General features: G+C 39.1%; 1 protein-coding gene and 1 long non-coding RNA gene across 3 annotated transcripts in view; one reads left to right on the forward strand and one right to left on the reverse strand.

Annotated features, from left to right (window-relative positions):
* Window positions 1-1,365: 1,365 nt before the first annotated feature.
* The window catches only part of nrp2b (neuropilin 2b), a 76,238-nt gene continuing 56,392 nt past the window's right edge, over window positions 1,366-21,211 (reverse strand). The window contains exons 11-17 of one of the 2 annotated variants that reach the window (XM_065292865.2): window positions 20,448-20,525; window positions 19,677-19,820; window positions 16,445-16,710; window positions 16,086-16,182; window positions 14,774-14,806; window positions 7,159-7,221; window positions 1,366-3,235 (exon numbers count right to left, since the gene is read on the reverse strand). In XM_065292865.2, the coding sequence (XP_065148937.1) occupies window positions 2,931-3,235; window positions 7,159-7,221; window positions 14,774-14,806; window positions 16,086-16,182; window positions 16,445-16,710; window positions 19,677-19,820; window positions 20,448-20,525 (986 nt within the window). In that variant the 3' untranslated portion in view covers window positions 1,366-2,930. Of the gene's footprint in view, window positions 3,236-7,158; window positions 7,222-7,459; window positions 11,784-14,773; window positions 14,807-16,085; window positions 16,183-16,444; window positions 16,711-19,676; window positions 19,821-20,447; window positions 20,526-21,211 lie in introns of those variants that run through there. The other variant, XM_065292867.2, reaches the window with a different exon arrangement.
* LOC135782523 (uncharacterized) lies at window positions 4,494-6,815 on the forward strand. The gene is made up of 6 exons (XR_010545427.2): window positions 4,494-4,584; window positions 5,030-5,142; window positions 5,246-5,311; window positions 5,412-5,518; window positions 5,616-5,712; window positions 5,793-6,815. It is a non-coding gene; the product is annotated as an uncharacterized lncRNA (long non-coding RNA).

A 21,211-nucleotide genomic window follows, 5' to 3' on the forward strand; every position in this document is an offset into this window, starting at 1 on the left:
CCATTTCTTCTTGAGAGAGTTCTTTGCTTCTACCCATCATGAAGTCTTTCCTGTGTCCCTCCTGGGTAAGGAGAATCCATAATGATAGGCCGTCAATTAGGACTAAAGCAGCTGATATCAAATAGTACTGATGGGCGCAGGGTTTCTTCTCAATACTGACAGATTGAGGTGATCTCCTGGCTTTCTATGCCATTTTGCATCTTGTTCTCTTCATGTGTTCAATACTTATTCCCTGTGTCGTTTCATTATATTTATTATGACTCAACTTGTATACTTAAATGTTCTGATATCTTTGTAAGAATTCAATATTTGGCTTGATGCTACATCTGGTAGAAATTTTGTGTTAATAGCCCACTTAGAAATCCCCTTACTGATAAAAATGCTGATGTGTCAAATACTTATTTTCCCTGCTGTAGCTAGATGTATAGACAGACAGACAGATGGACCGTCCAATAAAAAGACAGACAGAAGGCAGACAGATGAATAGACAGACAGACAGACAGACAGACAGACAGAGAGATACATAGCTAGATATATAAACAGACAGGCAGATGTACCATCAGATAAATAGACAGACAGGCAGGCAAACAGACAGACAGATTGACCATCTTATTAATAGACAGGCAGGCAGGCAAATAGCTAGATATATAGACAGACAGATAGACCATCCAACAGACAGACAGGCATGCAGTCAAAAAGCTAGATATATACACAGATAGATGGACCATCTGACAGAAAGACAGGCAGGCAGATAGAGAAATAAACAGACAGACAAATACATAACTAGATATATAAACAGACAGGCAGGCAGGCAGACAACTAGCTAGATATAGACAGACACACATACAGATGGAATATCCGACAGACACGCAGGCAGGCATGCAGTCAAATAGCTAGATATATAGACAGACAGACAGATAGATGGACCATCTGACAGAAAGACAGGCAGGCAGATAGATAAATAAATAGACAGACAGACAAATACATAACTAGATATATAAACAGACAGACAGACAGATAAATAGACAGACAGATACATAACTATATATATATATATATATATATATATATATATATATATATATATATACATATATATATATATATATATATATACATACAGACGGACCATCCGATAAATAAGACAGACAGACAGGCAGATGAACAGCCTGATAGATCAACAAATTGTTAGACTGACAGATTGACAGACAGATAAATTGATAGATTGATGGACGGACTGATAGATCGACAAATTGATAGATAGACAGTTAATGATGAATTTAGGACATACTGTTACATACATACACACATTTTTAATCTGAATACATGAATAATTTGAATAAATAATTTCACACCAATCTCTAATAACTGTTATTCAGACTTTATTAAATAATAATAATAATAATAACAATAAAAAAGAACTTTTTCTGTACAAAGTCTACAAACAACATTTTTTTAATGTTCTGACCAGTGCCGGAATCTCCATCTCTTTTGGTGTTGGCCTCCTGTCCCAGACAGACGAGGTAATACTATCACAGCTCTGCAGCAAAGCCTAAACAGGGCCAGAGCTCCAAGGCACTTGGAATAGAATCAACAAGAGTCCAATGAAAACAGAGCTGAATAAACACTCTCTCTTTCTTTATGTCTCTCTCTCTTCCCCAACAACTGAGCAATCCATATCTGTGACTGCTTTCTGCACCTCCTAATAAGACAAGCCCCTTACCCATAAGTCAACGGGACTCCCAGTGTGGCTCCAGGGAGCGAGAGGCCGGTCTGAGGTACAATAAGGAAATTCACGCATATTTCCCATACGTGCTTAGTTGTTCTAGCGGCCTTTTCATCTCGAAGCGAAAACATTGTCAAATTTTCACCTTACTCCCAGGTTTACGCCAAACCTGCTCTTGTTAGCCTTCATTTTCAACAGCCCAAAATAAACTGTGGAGTAAACAGACAGGTGAAACGAAAGAAAAAGCGTAAGGCCTGGTTCCTCCGGGACCCCAGTGGCTTTAAACCCAAGAACTGGTGTTTCGAAATGGCTCTCCTCCAAAATAGTTTGCTTAAGGCTTGATTGTTTGTACATGAAAGTGGCTCGGGGATTTTCCAACTCCTTCACCAAAGTAGCTCAGCCAGCTTGAAGAGTGAATTGAAGATGCTTTACTCAGTGGCTCTGATTCCTTAGCAATCCATAGGTTGCAATAAAATTCAAAATTGTCAGCACAGTGTCTTTCGCTCTATGCTCGTAAATCAAACAGTCCAAAATAAAAAACTGAAAATAGGAGACACAAAAAGGCAATCCTGATACTTCAATCTAACTTACTCTGTAAAGGATTTTTTATGAATGTAAAACACTGTTTTCTTGTCAACTAATGGCCACAACAAAAACATTCTGCTACAAACAGACTGAACGCAAGTATAAAACATTCATAAGAGGCGCTTGACACTTTAGAAACGGTTGCTGAACAGACAATAATAGGATGGGAACTTAAGCAATCAGCAAAAAGACACGAGTCTAAACTAAACCAAACGTCCACGATATTCTAGGCCACAGGGTTCACGAAATGGAGGCCGAGACTTCACAAGCGTTCTGTGTTCTAGTCCTAGTACCTCTCTCTTCTAACTTCCATTAAGCTTTATTAGACTGTATTTTTTCTTTACAAATCTATAACAATAAACATTTCTTTGAAGTTCTTTTATGAAGGAGGAAAGTCATTAGATTGATATGTGTTGATTTTTCACACTCCGCAAGGGAATCTGGTTTGAATCCGTCTGTTCCCCGGTGATCCTTCAACAATCGCGGTCAGATTATGCCCCGCTATAGCGCCATGAGGTCCATTCACAGTTTGGGATTGAGCCGGCACCTATCAAAAGGAGTCATAAGGGGCCAACGGAGAACGCACACAGTCACATCAGTCTCTCCTGATCGGTTTCCATCAGGCCTCGGAGCAGCAGCGTTGCTGGTTGATCTTGACCTTGTGCTTGATGCCATCGTACAGCTCAAAGTTGTAGTTCTCCAGCGTGGTCGTGCTGCGGGACGAGAGGCCGTTATAGGAGCAGGTGCAGTAAAGAAGGAGTCCGGCACACACCGCACCCAGCAAAACGCCAAGGGAACTCATGACGATGATGGTCACCAGGATTGGATCCAGAGAGTACAGCCAGGCATTGTCTTTCTCGGAGATCCGCGTCACTGGAGGTTCTCGTGAGGGGTTGGGTGTGGTCCAGGCAGGGAATGGGAAACCTTAAAACAAGAAAAACAAAATAAATTTTAATTAAGAAACATTGTGGTCTAAATAAATTACATATATTTAGTAAATGCTTTTTTCTTTTTCACACAAATTTGACTGTCTTTCACTGCAAAACCCTCTAAGTGCACACACGCCTTTTGGCAAAAATCTTAAATTCTACAAAAATTTTAAAAGTCAACGTGTAAAAATGAAGCTGCACCACACATTAGGGGGTGCTATGATCAAAGTGATGGCCAAGTTCAGGTTGTATTCAGGTCAAAGTACTCACAAAAAAGTTTGAAAATGATCAACATTCGTTTCGTGCACTTCATATGCACTTTGCTGAAAATGGATGTGGCGTTTAGCGGATTCTGCCTGTATTTCTCAATGGCCTGGGGCCAGGATTAGGCGGATCTGAAGCAGTGTTATTTGATGAACATGTAATACGTGCCGAAAGCATTTGGTTAATATCATTATCCCATTTTTCACTAATGTGGTGTTTAGGGGCTTTTGCATCTGAGCTCCTCATATACATATATATCAACAAACACTGCTTGTTTGCCAAGCATTCGCATTTGTGTATTTTTGAACAGAAGGTCTAAACATGCCTAATCCAAAATGTGTTCATGGGTGTCGAAACATATATGTGGGTGGGACAACAAGACCCACCCACTTTATAAGACTTTTCTCTAATTTAGTGCATATAGCGCCATCAGTGAAATCCATACCACACTGTCAGAAATAGGGGTACAGTAGGGGTCCATTTCTGTCCCCCAAGGTACAATCAACACAAAAGTACCCCATAGGGCTCATTATTGGACCTCAAGGTACATGTTTGTACCTTTTTGAGGGTCAAAAAGGTACATATTTGTTCCCAAGCATTAAAAGGTACATATTTGTACCATTTCTTTTAAAGGATAAGGTACAATGTTAAGAGACAGCCTCTTGACATTTTTTTTTATTTGTTGTTCTAGACAACTGCTGTAAATCTGGTCAGTAACGTAAATAACTATTGTGTCAATTTTTGTTTCCTTTAGTTGGACACATGGGTATTGAAGTAGTATTAGTTTTCTTCTGTTCAATGACAGTGTATTTAATTTTAAATTAAAATTTTAAATTTTAATGAACAAAAAGTTAATTTCACTTAATAAAAACTTTGATATGAATTCAAAAACTGCAATTGATTAACCATTATTTAAATATTTAATATTTTATAAATACTGAATAACTAAATCCCTCACACACACCGAAAAAAACCCCGCGCTTTTATTTTGACACGCGCCCATCCCCCCACATCTCACAGTCGGAGTCAGTTTCACAGAGCAGCGCAGGAGGACGACAGACACATAAAGAACATTAACAGGTAAGCACTGGAAACTCATTCATCATCTTTAAAACATTTTAAACTTTAAAAATGTGTTGTTTGTCGTGGCTCTTCATTTTAATACTGATTCGGTTACGGTTATTTGTGTAAAGTTGTATACGACGAGTCAACGCGATATTGACACAGCACTATTGCCTCAGACTCCTTAGACTCATTTTTATGAGCAGGTTAATGTGCATTAAGTATACCACAGTTCTGTAAGTGGAGAAATAATTCATATTTATGTGTGTTTTCTCACAGTTTAGTTTGAATCTCTCTCAGTCAGTCAGGGGGGAGATTAACTGACAGACTGTATAACGTTACACGTCTTACCAAGAAACCTTTTAACGTTACAACATTTATTAATTTATTTATTATGTTGTTTGAGTACACCACAGTTCTGTAAGTGGAAAATTAATTTATATTTATGTGTGTTTTCTCACAGTTTAGCACAAATGTTTCCCGTGGAAGTTTGAATCTCTCTCAGTCAGGGGGGAGATTGACTGACAGACTGTCTACTCGCCACCAAACAGTAATTTACCCTGAAACCTTTTACAGGTAACGTTACCACATTTATTATTTTATTTATTATGTTGTTTGAGTACACCACAGTTCTGTAAGTGGAAAAATAATTCATATTTATGTGTGTTTTCTCTCTCAGTAAGGACTAACGTTAACTGACTGTCTGTCTGCTCTCAACCAAACAGTCATTCAGGACCTTGTAAAGGTAACATTACCACATTTATTATGTATTTATTATGTTGTTTGAGTACACCACAGTTCTGTAAGTGGAAAATTAATTCATATTTATGTGTGTTTTCTCACAGTTTAGCGCAAACGTTTCCTGCGCAAGTTTGAATCTCTCAGTCAGGGGGGAGATTGACTGACAGACTGTCTACTCGCCACCAGTCAGTTACACAGAAACCTTTTAAAGGTAACTTTACCACATTTATTTATTTATTATGTTGTTTGAGTACACCACAGTTATGTAAGTGGAAAATTAATTCATATTTATGTGTGTTTTCTCACAGTTTAGCACAAACGTTTCCCGCGCAAGTTTGGATCTTTACCATTGAGGGTGGCTGACTGATTTCTACCAACCATCATTCACACGCAAAAACTTTAAAGGTACCACATTTATTTATTTTGTGAGTATACCACAGTTCTGTCAGTGGAAAATGTATTCATATTTTTGTGTTTTCTCACAGATAAGTATGAACGTGCCCAGAGCAGTTTTCGATCTTTACCATTAAGGTGGCTGACTGACTATCCTCTACCACCCGTCATTAACACAACAAAAACTAAAGAAATGTAACTCCATATGGACCTATTCATTTACTCATTATGCTGTGAGTACACCACAGTTTTATCAGGGAAAAAATGTATATTTGTGTGTTTTTCACTGCTTGGCAAGGACAGATGTGGCCCTGTTAAAAATGTTTAAATGTCGTTTGGTTTAAGGAACAGCACACTGATTTTGTTTTAAAATATTCCTGTTTGGACAGTCTGTTAAAGTCATAAAGCAGGGGTGGGGAACCCTGGTCCTGGAGGGCCACTGTCCTGCAGAGTATAGTTCCAACCCTAATTAAACACACCTGAAAAATCTAATTCAAGTCTTCAGGATTACTTGAAAATGAAATTCAGGTGTGTTTGATTAGGGTTGGAACTAAACTCTGCAGGACAGTGGCCCTCCAGGACCCAGGGTTCCCCACTCCTGTCATAAAGGAATACATGATATATTTCATAAGTAAAGTGTAAATGTAATATTAGTTTTTAATGTTGTGAATTTGGACTGAACAGCACACTTCTGTTTTATATCTAAACCTTTTGTAAAATAAATGATTGTTGAATAAACTCACTGTGTATTTTATCTTTTCTGTTATCATTTTTTTTACTAATGTTTAAAATGTACCTTTACGCTAACCGATTGGCTAAACCAACACAAATATATTGAGTCATATGCAATTTTAATTTAAAGTTTACAGTACTTAGATTGAGATATATGTATAAGTTTTAAAACCATAATCAATGAGTGTACCCTGTCAAAGCCAATTTTGTACCCTTTTTGAAGGGTCCATATTTGTACTGTTAAATAAAGGTACAAAATTGTCACCAGAGGTACAAAACTGGTCTCTTAAGGTACAAATCACAAGGGTACAAATTTGTACCCTCTGCCAAGGGTACAAAAACTGTACCCTTGAGGGTACAGCCCCAGTGACAAGCCATTGTACCCCTAAAGGTACATTTATGTCCTTTCTTTTCTGAGAGTGCACTTGAGGAATGCCCTAATAAATTAAACTCTGTAAAGAGTTTTAGCTACAGCCTTGACTTCCACACTGCTGCTTTCTCAAATCCATTCCACTTGCCTCATTTTAAACTTGTGTTTTCGAAAAATGTGCCTACTTTTGCCTGCCATGCACTCCAGGCCACGACAGAACAAGGTAAACAAAGTTTTTAGGATATTAAAGTTTAATTAAAATGCATCCGAATACAAGAAACTGGCATCTACTACAGTAATTTTTTTGGACCCACCCACATTTTTTTGGATCATACAAGCTTGATAAATAGATTTACCTTGACCAATTCGTTCTCCGCCATGGAACAGACGATTGTTTCCAAGGTCTTCTGGCCTTCGCTCTGTTTGGAAGACAAACACAACCCAAATAAAACACCTCATTATTTTCAGTCGAGGCTACAGTACATTAAACAGGTTTTTTATGTGCATTTTTGCTCAAAAAACAATATCAATGTACAAAGTGTGACTTGCAAAATGGTTAAGAGAAATCACACCATTTGATTTGCATACAAATAGCTGTAGATTTAAAAGTGTAGATGCAAGCGACATTATTAAATCATTTAAAAAAACTCACTGCAGTTTGTAGAAAAATATCACTTTATTGTAACATTCCATACAACATTTCCAAGACCATGAAATTCAGGCTAAAATATACCTCATACTGTATCTATTAAAACATTCAGCTGCATTGTAAATGAAACAGGAGCTAATATTCATGGTTCGGGTCAAAGCCCTGAATTCACAAAAGCTAAAAAGTGCACACGACCAGAAATTCATCAGAAGTCATACAGATGCAAATGAAGCATAATGTCAACATAATGAACATCAAAAATGTGACCAATCTGAGTCATGACATTTCTGAAACTTATACAATATACAACCAGAGGCATCCAAACGTGCCTTTTCTTATTCTCTTAATGCGGTGAAAGCAAATGCGGTTTGTGCAGATACTAACAGAGCCGGGCTCTTGGACATCATCTTGGCCAGAGTGCTTCTGCTAATTCATATTTTGTGAGGGACGGCAACAGAAAAGTGCTTACAACAGACTTCAGAAAATGTAATTTGGTGCATTACCTAATTAGAAATATCAGTCGATTTAAAAATATATTATAATCAGCTGACTCATTGATTTTTTAGCAACTCAGCCTAAAAAGTGAATTAAAAACAAAATGTCAATGTCCTGGGTTAAATCATTCATTCCCACCAAAAAATAAAGCACAGGATCCTGATCACTTAGTCTGAATTAAATATATTAATAATCATACAGGCATAATGAACAACCAGGATACATCTTGCTCAAGATGAACCACAACAAGTGTGCGAGGATAATCGGTCAAGACAAGACAAGACAATTCAGACACTAGCGTTGATATACATTCAGCTGTATGCCACAGAAACTCATAGAAATCCGTCGCATATTCTTAAATTCTACCTTAAACATGAGGGAGAAATAAGCGAGACCACGACATAATGAAGAACGTGACTCGATCCTTCAAAAAACGCAATCTTTTTAGAATATTTAATGTCGATATTCCTGAACACGTTCTCTTGTATAGAGGATTAGGTGGGACGGGTGGAGACAATGCGGCATGATAGGCCTACCAGGTCAGGTGTCTCTCTAGCTGTCTGCTGAGATCTTTCATGTGCTTTTGTAATTCAAACAAACCCTTCAGACCCTAGATCTAGCAGAGAAGGTTTATATTTGGAGCAGGATTTTCTTTGATCTCGCCTTCACATTCTTTCGTGAAGAGCAGATAAACGGGGGAGAAAGGGCCGGGATGTCCATGATGGGGGATTATTTTCACCTATTGCCAGATGGAGGACAAAACAAGATATTGGGATTTACTTTCTTCTTCTTTCATCTCTGTCGCTTTAGATGAAGCCAAAATCTGACAGATGCTTTCGGTAATGGACAAAGCCTACTTGTGTGTAAAAGGAAAATATACTTTGTCAGGGAAATTTCCATTCTGTGTTCTTATGGTGCCTATTTCGTATGTTTGTTAACTCTTTCACCGCCAGCATTTTAAAAAAAAGTTGCCAGCCAGCGCCAGCGTTTTTCATGATTTTCACCAAAGTTTAATGCCTTACAGAAAATGTTCTTCTTTAAATATATAAACAAACAATATACCAAATGAAAGAACAGACCCTCTGCTTTCAAACAAAAAAAACCGTTTCATCCTACCTTTAGTGGTTCTTTTGCAATCAGCTTTTGAATATGGGTAGGTTTTTGCAAAAACACCATATTTTGAGCAAAAAGCAGAGATAATTCCATTTTTATGACGGATTTTTCATAGAGATCCCATTCAGAGCGATCTTTAAAACAGACACGGACACGCAGCAGCTTGCCATAGGGCAATACTTCCGGTTTTAAAAAGTTGCGGAAGGGCGCCACCTGGTGGATAATAGCGATATTGCGGAAAGACGGAAAATCTCGTCATTGGCGGGGAAGCGTTTTCTCTTAATTGACGAGATATCTCGTCAATGGCGAGGAAAGAGTTAAGTAAAGAGGACAACATTGAACAGTATGTACCCAGACAAAACATCTCAGACCGTGGCATGTTTTGCTTTTTAAAGGTACATTACTGCGTTTCAAGTAGCATATGAAAGATGAATCTAGTACTATTTTGAAGTACATTGAAATATAATGTTTTCGTACATTACAATAAAAAGAAAAAATATGCAGCAAGATTGTCATATGCATATAATGCAAATAAAACACAAATTAAAGTTTTGCAAGAATTCATTCATCTACAGATTCATTACATGGTTTAGTGACCAGTGCACATACTTCAACATGTACAGTTACACCAAAGTATTCGGACAATTTTCGACACTTTTCGGCATTAAATGGTACTAGCATGTTTGTGCTATATTTAAAAAAATATTTAATAAAACAAGGATTTTGATATATTTTTAAGTGTGACTTAAGTAATGTAACGAATTATAAATGAAACGAATTATAAAAAATTATAAGTGTCCAAATACTCGGTGGTTACCACCTGTCGCTTTCTAAATCAGTAAAATATCAAAAAGCTTTAAAGCAAAATAAAAGAGTTGGTTATGAATTCAGTAAGACATCAGCAGGTGTACTAAGTGACTTTTTATCAGGTGGACGGAGAAATGGGCTGTAGCTATAAATGTGAAGTTTGGAGGTATAGGGCCAATGTGCCGACTCAACTCCATCCCTGCAGCAAAATCAACGAGCCAAGTGCTTTAGCACCGTATGACATTTGGCACAATCACAAAGCTTTCCTCTCTCTTTAACAAGACTGCATGTGTGTATTCAAAATCTCAGGGGGGATAGTACACAAATACACACACTGCTTAAATATTTTATATAACTATAAAAATAAAGCTGACTGCATCACAATGCAAGGCTGTAACCACACTTGAACATTGAATGGGGAGGGCTAAACATTCAGGGGATGGGTATGTATATTAAAAAAAGAAATTGGCCATGTTTGATAATTGGGGAGTGGGACGTGTCCCCCTTAATGTTTATTGTGGTTACGGCCCTATGCAGATCTATCAATCCTTATTCTTAAATGAATTCACTTGAGTTGAATATGAAACGATTAAATAATAAACATGAACAGTAATCGGCTTAAATCAGCCCAATGCCACTGAAGCGTCTTAAGGCCAGTGTTGTGTAGGTTAGTCAGCCATCAGAAGAGTAGGCTGGCTAAGGCAGGGTCATGTGACCTTTGCATAAAAACATACTGTAGCCAAATCTCCCGCTGACTTTCAGAAAAGTAGAGTTTATATATAGACACATATTGACAGATAATCAAATGCATTCTCAGAAAAGGAGAACAGCGTTCGAAATGCTTTTAAGAAGCTTCCTTCGTTTCATTTAATGGCGAGGAGGAGATCAAACAGGTCGTTCAAACATCCGCCTGAAGAATAAAGACCAAATCCATTTCTCTAAAGGTCCCTTACTGTTCTAAAGCTCTGAAAGAAAGATAAAAAGACCCGTCCTTAAAGGAGAGCACTTCGCAGTATATTACGTGTTTTACATAATGGAGACTCTATCTTTCCACACATACAGTATTATGTGAATAACAGGGGATTTGTGACATTTCTCCCCAATTTTTTGACACTCATGCTTCGTCTCTTTGAATATTCCTGTCACACGTCAGTTCCTCGAGTCTTAAGTCTTTATGTGTGCACATCAGATGCAGTACACATGCAAGTTTCCTCTCTCTCAATCTCTCAAGCTTTCCTCAAAATTTGGCAATGCTCCTGAGTTCTCTTGACTGTACAATAGGATTGGCCCTGAACAGGAGATTAGAGCTTTGCACAGTAAGGTTCCCATCCTGCTTTTCTTTCCACAGAGCTGGAGGAAAGTAGGTGCAGAGTGCCTGTCAGTCAGGATTTTGTCTGGATGTCCCATTGCATGGCACATCTTCTTTCTCACAGCCCTAAATCTCCACAAAAGAATCAAAGAGAAACCCAGAAGTTGATAACTTATATACGTCTGGTGCTCTCCGCTCACTTCCGTCGGTTTGGCATCTTCGTCACCAGAAACACAATTCAAGTCTTTAAGGTGCACAACTTGTGTCTATATAACAGCAGTAGGAAACAGCGTTTGTTCAGCACTGAGAACAGGGCTCCTCTTTTTCTAACCGAATAGTTAACATGGGCTCCACCCCGGATCCAGCGAGGGCCCCGGGGCCGTTCCCCACGTACTGTCCCGTGAACGTGCTCTGGTAGGACACAGAGTGCTGGCTCTTCTTGGCCGCCAGGTGGTAGCGATGGCAACACAGCACCATGACCAACGTGACGCAGCCCAGGAGGAAAAGGGCGCCACCTCCGGCTATTACGTAATACCAGTAGGTGGGCATGGGCTGCAGGGACACAGTGGTGTCAACAGTAGGGTCACTCCAGCCAGGTAAGGCTTCCCCTGGTGGAGGGAGAGACACAGAAGAATTGGCTTGGGGTAGAGAGGCATGCAGACTGCATAGCGTCAAGCCATCTTGGTTTTTACTTTGTGATTTTGCTCTAACTTGGTGCCGCATACAAACAAAACAGACACAGACACGCAGATGCACATGCATGTTGCCTGTCCACAGCCCCTTTGCGTGTTTCGTGTGTGAGCCAATAGGTGCGACTACGTCTTTTTGGTGCAGCTATGTGTTTTATGGGGCGTGAACAGATGCTGTATGATGTAGAGCTCAGATACTTAAATTAAACTACAGTGGTCCTCACAGAATTTTGCTTGCAACCAAATGTGAGTGCCGTAAGTATATGTGTGTACATTCTGTAGTGTTTCTTTCTGTTTTCTTGCATGCATGGATCTCTGCCAGCTTCATCTGCCTCAAGCCAAAACTTCCATAAACCTCAACCCATCAGTGCATGGAAACTGCTCACCCGACACACGTGTATACACACATGATCACTTCTCATTTACCCACTGTCGCATCTTTCTCTCGTCTCTTTGTAAACACGCAATCTAGGAATACTAAGTCCACCTTTGGGAAATGAATCTTGCGCGTTTGCGCAGGGAATAGTTTCAGCTTTAATTTGGAGAAAGGACGGTGGTTACTAAAGGAATATATAACTACTGGGCTGGAGCGCAATGTGTGTGGTTCACCACAATCATTTAAAACAAAGTGTATGGGGGACTATTTCACTGCAGCTGCCTGAATCTTATTGGCCACGATCATGCAGCTGTCTGGAATAAACATTAACCATCCATAGCGGCACAGCAGGTCACATACACCACCGGTGCAATGCTCAGAGAATCTGAGAAATTTTAGTGTTTTGCTGTTTTCATTTTAATTTAATTGCATTTAATGATTTTGTCAGAATAACTGTGTAGTGCCACATAAGTGGAAAATATACTATAGAGCTCGAAAATGGGAGAGACATATCAGAGTAGTTGGTCTTGGAAAAAAAATGCATTTAATTAAACATTGTATCTAAGTCTAGTTTGGGACATTGATTAAATCGTCTAAGAGTATGTTTACACAACCACAAAGAAGCCTGTATTACGCATGCCAGGCCAGCAGCTGGTGATGCCACATGATGTCTAAACACATAATACACATGTGTCACCGTTTTCAGAAATTTGCGTTTTTGCTGTTTACACAGAGGCAATAATGGTATTGTTTGCAAAAACGTTGAACCTTGTTTCCAAAAGTTCGCATTTTCAGGCTCCCAAATTGTTGTTGTCATGTAAATGAACGTACAAAACTAAGAAAACTAAGTTTTAGATAAAAACTATGTCATCTACTCTAAACAAACCATAAAACTCCAGGGGAGCAACGTGACATACTATTTTCTCAAAAACATCTGCAGTGGCCAGTTGCATAATCATAGCAACTTAGTTAAGACTGTGTCTTAAAGGAATATTCAATTTTCTTAAAAGAAAAATCCAGATAATTTACTAACCACCATGTCATCCAAACTGTTGATGTCTTTCTTTGTTCAGTCGAGAAGAAATTATGTTTTTTGAGGAAAACATTGCAGGATTTTTCTCATTTTAATGGACTTTAATAGACACCAACATTTAATACTTAACTCAACACTTAACAGTTTTTTTCAACGGAGTTTCAAAGGACTCTAAACGATCCCAAACGAGGCATAAGGGTCTTATCTAGCGAAAAGATTGTCATTTTTGAAAAGAAAAATAACTTCTCGTTTATAGATCCGGTCGTGATGGCGCAGCGTGACCCCACGCAATACGTCATGACGTCAAGAGGTCACAGAGGACGAATGCGAAACTCCGCCCCAGTGTTTACAAGTGTGTTGAAAGAGGACCGTTCCTACGTTGTTGTATGTCAACTGATACTAATTAATGTCTTTGTGTCAGTTTATTGTTTACAATGGTCCGCAAATGTGCGTTTTATATATGTAACACGTGACATCTCTACGTCACTACGCATTTATGTTAGGTCACGCTGGACCGGACCTAGACGAGAAGTTGTGGTTTAAAAGAGCATATTTTTTATTTTTATTGTCAAAAATGACAATAGTTTTGCTAGATAAGACCCTTATGCCTCGTTTGGGATTGTTTATAGTCCTTTGAAACTCCGTTGAAAAAGACTGTTACATTAAGTGTTGAGTTAAGTATTAAATGTTGGGCTCTATTAAAGTCCATTAAAATGAGAAAAATCCTGCAATGTTTTCCTCAAAAAAAATTATTTCTTTTTGACTGAACAAAGAAAGACATCAACATTTTGGATGACATGGTGGTGAGTAAATTATCTGGATTTTTCTTTTAAGAAAATGGAATATTCCTTTAAGAACTAATCTGACAAACTAGCAATTAGTTAGGACTAAACAGTCTTACTTTTCGGCTTCAAATTAGACTAATATACCTTTTTAACTGACTTCAAAAAGCTTAAAGAAAAAATAGAGATAACTTTGTAAGACTAGTCTAAGCAGTTTATGCAATCAGCCACTGATTTGAGATCCAGAATACTTAATATTCATTGAATAGTTCAAGTGGAAACGTACAAGATCTCATGTGATTTTCCTTTGGTACAATGCAATTTATGTGGCGTAATATGCCTACTGAATCAATATGTCACATCTGTTGACGTTTAGCATGATGGCGACACCATATGAAACAGCACACGTTGTGAAGATGCATGCTGGGATATAGCCCATGCTCCAAATATCTATATGGCAGTAATGATAGTGATGAAATGGTTTGACATTGAAGCACCAACATCACTGAACTCACAACTCGACACACAGAACTGCAATAGCTTCGCTTCTTTATCGTCGCAAACTTGGAAATAAATGCCACAGAAACCTTGTGTTGTGTAAAATGTGACTTTAAATATATAGTGATTATCAAGAGCCCTTCAGAGGATGCAAGCTGCTAGGCAACAAGCAGGAAGCACAAATATTGGCACAGTAAATGACAATATGTAAGTTACTCACCAGTCATTTCAGGAGGGAAAGCTGCGAAGGGTTCTGAAATATAAGAAAAAAAATAATAAGTTGAGTGAAATACAATTTGGCACAACGGAAATATATCTACATAAATAACACAGGTCCAGATGGATTTCTGACGCGCGTGACTGAGTGTGATGAATATTATATTAGAAAAGTCAACTCCATATGAAAAACTTTATCGCTGAAGTAAAACTCAGCCAGTTAATTAGACCGCCCACTTTTTCCAGACCCCGCCCTCCAAAAATATGTCGGCCAATCTGAATACTCAAATGACTGACAGGCAGTCCTCAGATTAGTTAAACAATAACTGATTTTGCTTCTTTTTTGTTATTTTACCAGTCTGGGACTCAGGATACCAATTTTTTAACTTCTGCATACTATTACACAAAAATCACTTACAGCGCCTTTAACTACAACAATAAAACTATAAGTAAAACTCTCCTCCCCAGAAAACCCTTCAGCTTTTTCTAAATGCGATTATTTTCTGAAATGACGAAGGCAGGCACATAAAGATGAAAAAGAGAAGATAGGAAAATCAGAGAGAGACAGAGTGGATAAAGAACGGGATTGGGCTGTGTGTCATCTGGCAAACTGCTCTGTACTCACAATGCCAAAGAAACTGAATGCCAGTTGAAAATGTTTGGAATGCAGTCGATTTTAAAGGGAACACATTGGAGAAACAGGGGACAGATTTGGCAGCGGCGCAAGGACTGGCGCGCACAAATCCGAACAGCTTTAATTGATAAGAGAAGTCCCAAACCCGAGGCTTGTGACAGAAGTGTGTACGTGAGCGAACGTATGACAGCTCTTGATTCAGCGTAACATTATGACTATTTTTGTGGATCAATGTATAAATACAGGTTAACTATACTGTATGTGTTACATACAGTAAAGTGAAGGATTTTGAGTGATGGGTGTCGCAAAAAGCCGCAGTGTTGGGAGACGGAGCCATAGCTCTAGAAAGCTCTGTTTACAAATAGGAGCGGAGATGGAAAGAAAACTAATGAAACATAGATTGGGATCAGAGCCCACAGGGCGAGTGTGGCCTAGTTTTCATCTTTTTGTGCGAGCCAACACTTGAAGAGTGCTTTTCGTTCGATTAATTTAGTTAATGGCTTTGAATGGATATAGATGGCTGGTAAAATATAGCGGTGGGCAGGGAATGTGTCAGTATGGTCAGAATGATGCCAAGGTTTTCTGCTATACCTGCCAATTGTGTTTGAATTGAAATCATTTACAGGTGACACGGTGACAGAGATCAATAGAGATCAAGAGAGACCCAGATGTTAATACTTACGTGTACACTGCTCGAGCTCTGTGCTGGTGCTCATATGGATGTTGTCGACCCAGATGTACCCTTGACTGCCACGCTCAAACAAGCCTTCAATGACGACCTGGCAAATAAAAGAAAAAAGTAAGAGATTTAAGGGTTGTAAGTTAAAATCCACACAATATCCATTATAATATTAACTGTACTGCTCTTAGTTTATTTTTATTTGAGCGATGCTTACTATAGGGGGTTGCTTACTGGCTCCAACCCCAAGTGTCCATGATATGTTTCTAGGTATAACTTAGGCCACTTATTTTTTGACCTCAACAAGCTGCATATTTATTTAAAGGATCATTCATGTCTGTTACACAAACAGTTGCTTGTACCTGATACTCTTTAGGGGATTGGGGCAGGATGGTGCGGCCCTCTCTCCACATGGGCCCCTGGTCTCCTTTCAGCGCCCAGAGCAGGGTCTCTTCCTGTTCATCATCACGAAGCAGCACTCGCAGGCTATCCTGACCTTCTCCTCGCAGTTGGTAATAGAAGAGCAAACACACTGGACGACGCTCGGGTCCCACCGCCGGACTCAATAACCGTGCATGGTGCGGCTCTGACTTTGGACCCGCCTCCACATACAGAAAGTTCCCAAAATCTGTGTTGAGAAGGATTAGGATGCAAATGAAAAGGTGTGCTGTACATGTAAATGCTTTAACACACTTTCTAACAACTAATAAAAGTGATGAATATAATGATATGCATTGAACTGAAGTGCTGACTGGAAAAACCCTCTGGCTTTCAAAACAAAGCAATCAAATTTTATAGTGACAATGTATTTTGCAAGTACAGCATGTTTCTTTATTGACATCTTTTGTTGGTCCTGTAACAGATTCCTGTCAAACAAATATAATATTAATCCTATTCCTAACCAAGTCTCGGTATTGGGCTGGGTCATTCATTAGTCCATATCCTACTACACGCAATTTTCTATTAAAAATTAAGGGGCGGTTTCCCAGACAGGGTTTAGATTAATCCAGGACTAGGCCTTAGTTATCCATGACATTTATGTAATTTTTACAAACATTCCTTACCAAGAAACCAGTGGTGGCTCGTGACTGCTTATACCAGGTGCGCAAATTCAAAATATGTGTTCGGAGTGTCATGTGTGTTGCTTGTGTTTTCAAAATATGTGTTTGTTGCATCATGCGAACCATGTGCATCACGTGTTTTGTCAAAATAAGTGCCTGCTGCACACGCGTCAAAACTGTTTATGATAAAAGAGATGCTCACATTCACAAAATACACGCAAGACACTCCCTAACAGTAAACTTTGATTACACATGAGATTATGCGAGTATCTGGCAAACGCGAGCGTCTCTTTTATCATAAACCCTTTAGACACGTCTGCAGCAGGCACTTATTTTGACAAGGCATGTGATGCACATAGGATTGCTCAATGCGCAGAACACATATTTTGAAATTAAGAACTACACACATGACGGGCTACATACATGTTGTGACGAATTTCGCAATGAGCGCCCTCGAAAAAAGAAGTCACCGGCCGCCACTGCAAGAAACATTACTGGTATGCATCTTGAGATAAAACAATGACACTGATATATTTTAAGATATGTCGGTGCAAGCTTCTTTCAGTTAAGACAGCTCAAACAAGCCCTGTCTGGGAAACTGCCCCTAAAAATGTTGTGATTGGCTGAGATTAAGTGGATTGACATCACAGTCATGCTTGGTTGGGACAGTATGCAACCCTACTATAAAATCAGATATAAAATATGTTAACCTGGGGTCCGTTTCCCGAAAACAACTATGGTCGCAAGTTCTGTCATTCCTGATATAGTTCAATGGTAATAACGAAAATAGTTAGCTAACGATGCTTTTGGGAAATGCAGGTTGATATAAATCTTATTTCAGGACCATCAAGAATGTAAATGAACATGTCCTTCTCCAACTAAGTTAAATCACAGGAAGTTAAATTTAATTTAGCTTCCCTTTTCTACTCTACTACATTAATTTGAGGATTCTGGTACATTCTTTATGTTTTCCGAATGATAAATAAACAATCAGGTGTGCTAGATTTCCGAGAAAGGTGTAGAAAATCCATTCTGACATAAAAATGAAAAAGAAGAGAAGACCGGAAAAGACCTCCAGAGAGGAGAAGACAGGAGGAGGCTGGCAAACACTTTATGAGTGATCTGACTGGACAGCATAGCACCAGAAATCATCATCATTATTCACGCTGCCTCATCTATAGCACGAATGCGGCGATTCCTGCTTCCAACTTCCTCTGATGTATAGAAAGAAAGCACAGAAATTTCATTCTGCTTGTCCTACTTTGACACATTTACTATTCTGAGCTCACTGAAAATACAGCACCGCAATCAGATCGGCCTGTTGTTGGTTTTCCTGTAGGAAAGGCCCATTTAAATAATGCATAAGAATTTCCTCTGTTTGATGCTGGGTATACATACAAGAAAATTAATTACGCTTTCTGCAGCTTGGAGACTGCTTAGAATAGGTTGAGGTATCTGGAGGGAAAAAGAAAACCTACTTCTGGGATTATTGTTTTTAAGTGGAGCCTTATACATCTAGAGTTAATTAGTCTGCCTGCATATTAACCATATCTCGTCCCCTTCCCATTTCCTGGGAAGTACACTGGGGTACAAACATTTTCCAAGCGTTTTTCCAGAAGCCATGGGATCTATGATGCTGGATCATTTTACAAGATTTACCCCGGCTGTAAAGTGAATGAATTTAGCAGATCTAGTCCAGGTGAGTTAAAACATACTCAAAATTGTTGCACTTTGCAAATGCAATTGCTCAATTCTGGTGTACACCATTATTGTGCGTTCTGGTGTAAAAGTACTGCAATTAACGTTCGGACCCCACATCTTGAGACAACTTTCCCAGTTGTCCTCTCCTGATACCCATGTATGTTTCAGATTGTAAGGTCTCTGAACAATTAGTTTGAAAGGTTGAGGAACGTGCAATGAATGAATTGGTGTTAAATAGAGAGTGTGTGAAGAAATGGAAAAGACTTGATCTTGGGGCTCGAGGGTGCATTTGGTTTGGGAATAGTTAAAACAGGAAAGAATTTTTTCCTCTTTATTCCTGGATTTCTCTTTAAAACCTTACATATGGAAAACAGAACAAGCCTGTTATAACAACCTCCCAAGGCAAGAAAGCAGCAAGGACACGGTGAACTGTACTGTGGGAAGCACTTGTCGTTTTGTTTCAGACAGGCTTTGTAAAGGTCAGGTAAGCTCAGGGATGTAGGAATGAACTAACTTCCACAAGAGGAATGATGGTGGAGAGAAAGTGACGGATAGTATTCCCAGATTGCAGCTTTCACATTAATTACGCACCAGAAATGAGATGGGTGGATGGATTATAAGACATTATGTGTGTGTGTTTAGAAAGAGGCCAAGGGCAATTGAAGGTCTGGAAATGTCTGCATAAGCATCAACTGATTACAAGGCTTTTCTAGACGTTCTGTAAGCTTTCCCAATGCCTTTCCCAAATGTTCCCAAATTTGTGTTTCCATTAATATTTTGAAGAGGTTATTTTTGTTTAACCATGTTAAATCTACTATAAAGCTGAACTTACTGTCAGATCCCAGTGTCAGGTCCAGGCTAGGACTAGATGAACTGTACAAAGCCCACTTTAGATCAGACATGGGGTCATGGGTCCATCCACACATGCTCTGTTCAAAGTCACACAGGCCTCCAAGAGATGAGAAAGTTGTGGGAGCTAGAGAAACAGAGAGAAAGACAGTAAAATTACATGCTTAAGCTTTTCCATAATGCACAGCTTCACATGAATCCATATACGAATGTTCACTGTATGTGCACATAGATTCATTTGTACAGATTCCTGCCTCTTTGTATGTGATAGATTGGGCGCGCTGCTGCTGGTGTTGTGTTAACATGCGGACAGAGCCGGCACATCCTCATCTACATGGAGCGCTGCACCTCGGCAGTCAGCGAGCCTCCGTCAATGATCCATTCAGCAGCACGCCGCTATGCTAGTTAGCATAATGTTAGCACTCATGCTGCGAGCCTCTACTCATCTGAACATAAGTGTGTACAAATGGAGGGGTGGGAACGTGATATTAGAGCTCTGGGAGGGAAAGAGTATGTCTGCAATTGCACAGCAGATTACTGTCAATAAAAGTGTTTGTGCAATATGCTAAAATGTTTGTTTATATACACAAACATTAATTTTGTAATAGAGATTCGTATTATTTAGTGCTAAGCTGAGTCAAGTATATGCATTTATCTGATTGGGTGTGCTGATTGCTTTCGTGTGGCAAAAACTCGTTCCTGTTTCGTTCACTGCAGTTATATATCTGACTTGCAAGGTGTTTCGATTGGTTACCTGGCATTTTGTGGGCGGTACTTGTCTCCTCCTGAATTGGCAGAGTGGGCGTGGGAGTGTCTGGAATAGTTGTAGACTCTAATAGGAAATAAAACGCCATTTTAGAAACAAGAATGATGTACACACAAAGTTTAAATAATAAAACACCAAATCCAACATTCGCTCCCTGAATTGTTACTGATGGACACATTTACTAGACATCTCTCTCTCTCTCACATAATGTATCGTGCAAGCAAACACACAAAGGCAAAATACACACAATCACAAAAACTGTATCCCAATTAAGCATCCAAAACCACCAGCACATTTGCACACAACCCATATTAAAAATGTATGCTTGGAGCGCATCGCAGACACTGCATTAACAATAACAGAAGTATTACAAAACCACATCTGGAAAGTATTCTGGGCGTCTGAAAACAATTTACTGTTGAAGGTTCTAATTGGAGAGGGAAGGGGAGAGAAAGAGAGAGCGAGAGAGATAGAAAGAGAGAGAATATACTCTTTGGGTTACTGTATATTGTGTAGAATAAATGGTTCACCACTGCTGCCATTACACTTCAGACCGCTGCTGTTAATGTAAATTTAACCCACAATGCATTTTAAAGTTCAACCACTGCTGCTATTTTCCATGATTCTCTCTCTCTTTCTCTCTCATCGATGATCAAGCTACCATCTGAGAGTTTTTGTCCGAAATGAAACAAACCAGACATCAACAAAACTTTCAGTATTGCTGATTACGGCGCTCCTCCGTGGTTTCCGCC

The sequence above is a fragment of the Paramisgurnus dabryanus genome, chromosome 15, assembly GCF_030506205.2.
Source record: "Paramisgurnus dabryanus chromosome 15, PD_genome_1.1, whole genome shotgun sequence".
Lineage (NCBI taxonomy): Eukaryota > Metazoa > Chordata > Actinopteri > Cypriniformes > Cobitidae > Paramisgurnus > Paramisgurnus dabryanus.